We start from the raw sequence: 2,981 nt of genomic DNA on the forward strand, positions 1-2,981 counted from the left end.
CAGGGATTTTTATACCTGTGGTTTTTATACCTTTTAGACCTATGTCTGCCTATGGGTGACATATGCAGATTAGCTCTATTCAGGATCTAAACTTATTTTATAGTTCACAGGGGACTATTCTGAGAATTTTTGCTGTAGTTGTAATGACTGAAAGCTCTGAGGAGAAAATGGATTTACTTTCTGAGAGATACGCACTTGCTGACAGCTAGATAGGTGTGTGTATAATACCATGCTTGTGAGATTCTGATTTCAGGGTTGAAGTAGCTTATCTGATAAGAATCATTACTGGCAAAGTTACTCAGGTAATAATATTATCTATCAATAGGCACATCAAACTCTTGGTGCTCCATTCATGTATGTACTCCATCACACCACGGAATGAAACAGATTCTCTGTTTTCCCATTAACGAACAAGCAACAAACATATTACAGAGTGAACTGATTGTATCAAAACAGACATGCACAAGCTTTCTAGTGTTTGTCAAAAAGTTTATTCTCAAAGACACAACATTTTTTCAGCCTGAGCATGCATTTCTCTGGGACTGTCTATTTAGTACACCACTGCAGGTCAACATATTTTCCACTTAAAAATAGTCTTATTTTGTGAGGAACTTTTTCAACATGCTTTAAATTCATCTTTAAACTGGGAATTCTTTTAAATGGTCTAGGCTTCAGCCTAGGAGGGAAAAACTTTTTGACTCCCATCATACACAGTGATGTCTGTGAAACTGTGACACTTGACTAAACTCATAATAAGTAAAATAAAGACAATTTAAAGTGAAAACAGAAATATCATGGGGAAACAGGTGAGAAAACCCTGTATTTCTGAAATATAAATTAGCCAGTAGAAAGAAAACTCATATAAAATTCCTTATATTGTTGTCCGAAAACTGACATGGGCATAAATGAATTTTTATTAAAAAAACCTTTGTATTATTATCTGCAATATTCCAGGAGTCAGATTTCTACATATGTTCATACTTCTATGTTAATTTTCAATTTTTTAATGCCATTTTCAGAATTCATATATTTTTTAATTCATGTTTTTATACATGCTCTTTTCCTCACTTATCGATGAAGGTATTTCTACACTGGGAATTAAATGTGCTTCCAAGTCTTCCTTCAACTGGCTTATGAGTGTGACCTTTTTCTTAAAACCTGTTTATTCTATGTATTCCATAGCTTTTGTGACTATTTACAATATGCATTGCACATTATTAACTTGATCCAACATACTGTGAAATCAAAAAGACTTCCCATTGACCTTGAAAATTGTTGGATTAAGTGAAGTAAAAGTAGTTGTAATGAATGACACAAAAATGTAATAAAGAACTCATTTATTGGCTTATTAAGCTCATTAAAATAACCTAGTGTAGATTATTAAGTTTTCATTTACAAATTCAGATTCAAACATATCTACCTGAAGCTCCAGTATACTGATTGCTGTTATATTTAAATACATTTTGGTAGAAACTTGTTACTTCTTCTCTTCTACATGCCCATACAGGTGTTCATGCGCTGCTGAATATTTTCCATAATGTCCTGAGGACTCACTTGCTCAGTGTCAAGTTGCTCATCTGTGAAGTGTTGCATTTCTTTCCATTTCCTGGAGCCTTTCTTGATGCCCTGCTGAATCAGTATGTGTGTCATTTCCACTTTATTCCTGAGTGCCTGTCTGCTTTTTTGGGGCGTTTGGTGAACGGCCTGCCAGTCACATGGGCACCTGTATTCTCAGCTCTCCTTGATGAACAGCTACATACGGCTTTATGCTCTCAGCTGTTATTTGTTCAAGCCAGCGAAGAAGCTCTGAGATGTATTGCAGGAAAGCAGAGTAATTTTCTATAGTTAGATCAATTAACCTTTTGGCTTCAGTGATTAGTTTTTCCTGGGACTGACTGAGCTGCGCATAGATCTCCCGGAGTTTTTCTCTGAGTTGCTTGCTATGTTCATCAATTTTCCTCTTGGCAGCTGCAGACCAATATCGGATCTTTTCCTGAGCAGCAGATGAGAGTTCCATGATCTTCTGTTTTCCTTTTCCTTCAACATCAGTTATGAGGTCATAATATTCCTGACTGTAGATTTCCACCAACTCTCTTACTTGGTCTGTCAGGCGTGTAACAATGCCAGCAAGATCTTCAACATACTGGTTGTGCCAATCCACGAGAAGATTTATGATATTCTTCAGCCATCCCAGTACCTTGTCTTCCACCTCATAGTATTTCACTGACAATCCAAGTGCAGTGGATCAAAATATTCCTCCCGCAATGACTTTACATAGAGGAGCAGCTGGTGCAGCTTTTTCTGAAAGGTCCTGGAATGTCTTCTGGCTAAAGTCTTTGAACTGAGAAATGTATTTTTTAACATCTTTTGTCAAGGATCTCAGCTTCTGGGCGAAGTCTGAAGCCATTGCATCTTTGTACAGCTTTTGTGTTTCGACTTTGATGTCTTCAAAAGTTTTGGATTGCAAGCTTCTAACCATTTCTTCTACCTTCTGAAAAACTTGCTGCACTGTTTGTTTCAGTTGCTTCAGCCTTCCTGCAAAGTCAGCTTTCTGAAGAGTAGCAAATGTCTGCCTGATTTTGTCCTGCAAATCTTTCAGCATTTGTTTAATTTGATCAAGTACATTACGGCCCCTAAGAATTGTTTCAGAAGCAGGAATTCTTACTTCCAGCTCATTGATAGCTGCAATCAGGGCATCAAAGTACTCCTGAAGTTTTGAAAGGCATACATCAGCAGTTTTTGCCACCTTCTCTGTAGTCATGAGGTATATTTCTGCACCACTGTACTTTTCAGACAGCCCCAGGGACTTGAAATTTTGTGGTTTTTAAGAATTCAGTGGCCGAGTCAATTACGTGTTTTATTTTCTGGTGGTACTCTTCTATAATGTCAATTAAACATCCAAAAGTTTAGCTTTTACTCTTTGATAGTCAAAGTGTTCAGCCTGATCTGCTGCTCTTCGATAAAGTCGCTTAGCTTTGAAC

General features: G+C 37.1%; 1 protein-coding gene across 1 annotated transcript in view; it reads right to left on the reverse strand.

Annotated features, from left to right (window-relative positions):
• Window positions 1–1,491: 1,491 nt before the first annotated feature.
• The window catches only part of LOC116993637 (apolipoprotein B-like), a 4,258-nt gene continuing 2,768 nt past the window's right edge, over window positions 1,492–2,981 (reverse strand). Inside the window, 4 exon segments of the mRNA XM_033054469.1 lie at window positions 1,492–1,713; window positions 1,715–2,241; window positions 2,244–2,298; window positions 2,300–2,806. Coding sequence (XP_032910360.1) covers window positions 1,492–1,713; window positions 1,715–2,241; window positions 2,244–2,298; window positions 2,300–2,806 — 1,311 coding nt within the window.

Source organism: Catharus ustulatus, chromosome 3 (genome assembly GCF_009819885.2).
Source record: "Catharus ustulatus isolate bCatUst1 chromosome 3, bCatUst1.pri.v2, whole genome shotgun sequence".
NCBI classification, from domain to species: Eukaryota; Metazoa; Chordata; class Aves; order Passeriformes; family Turdidae; genus Catharus; species Catharus ustulatus.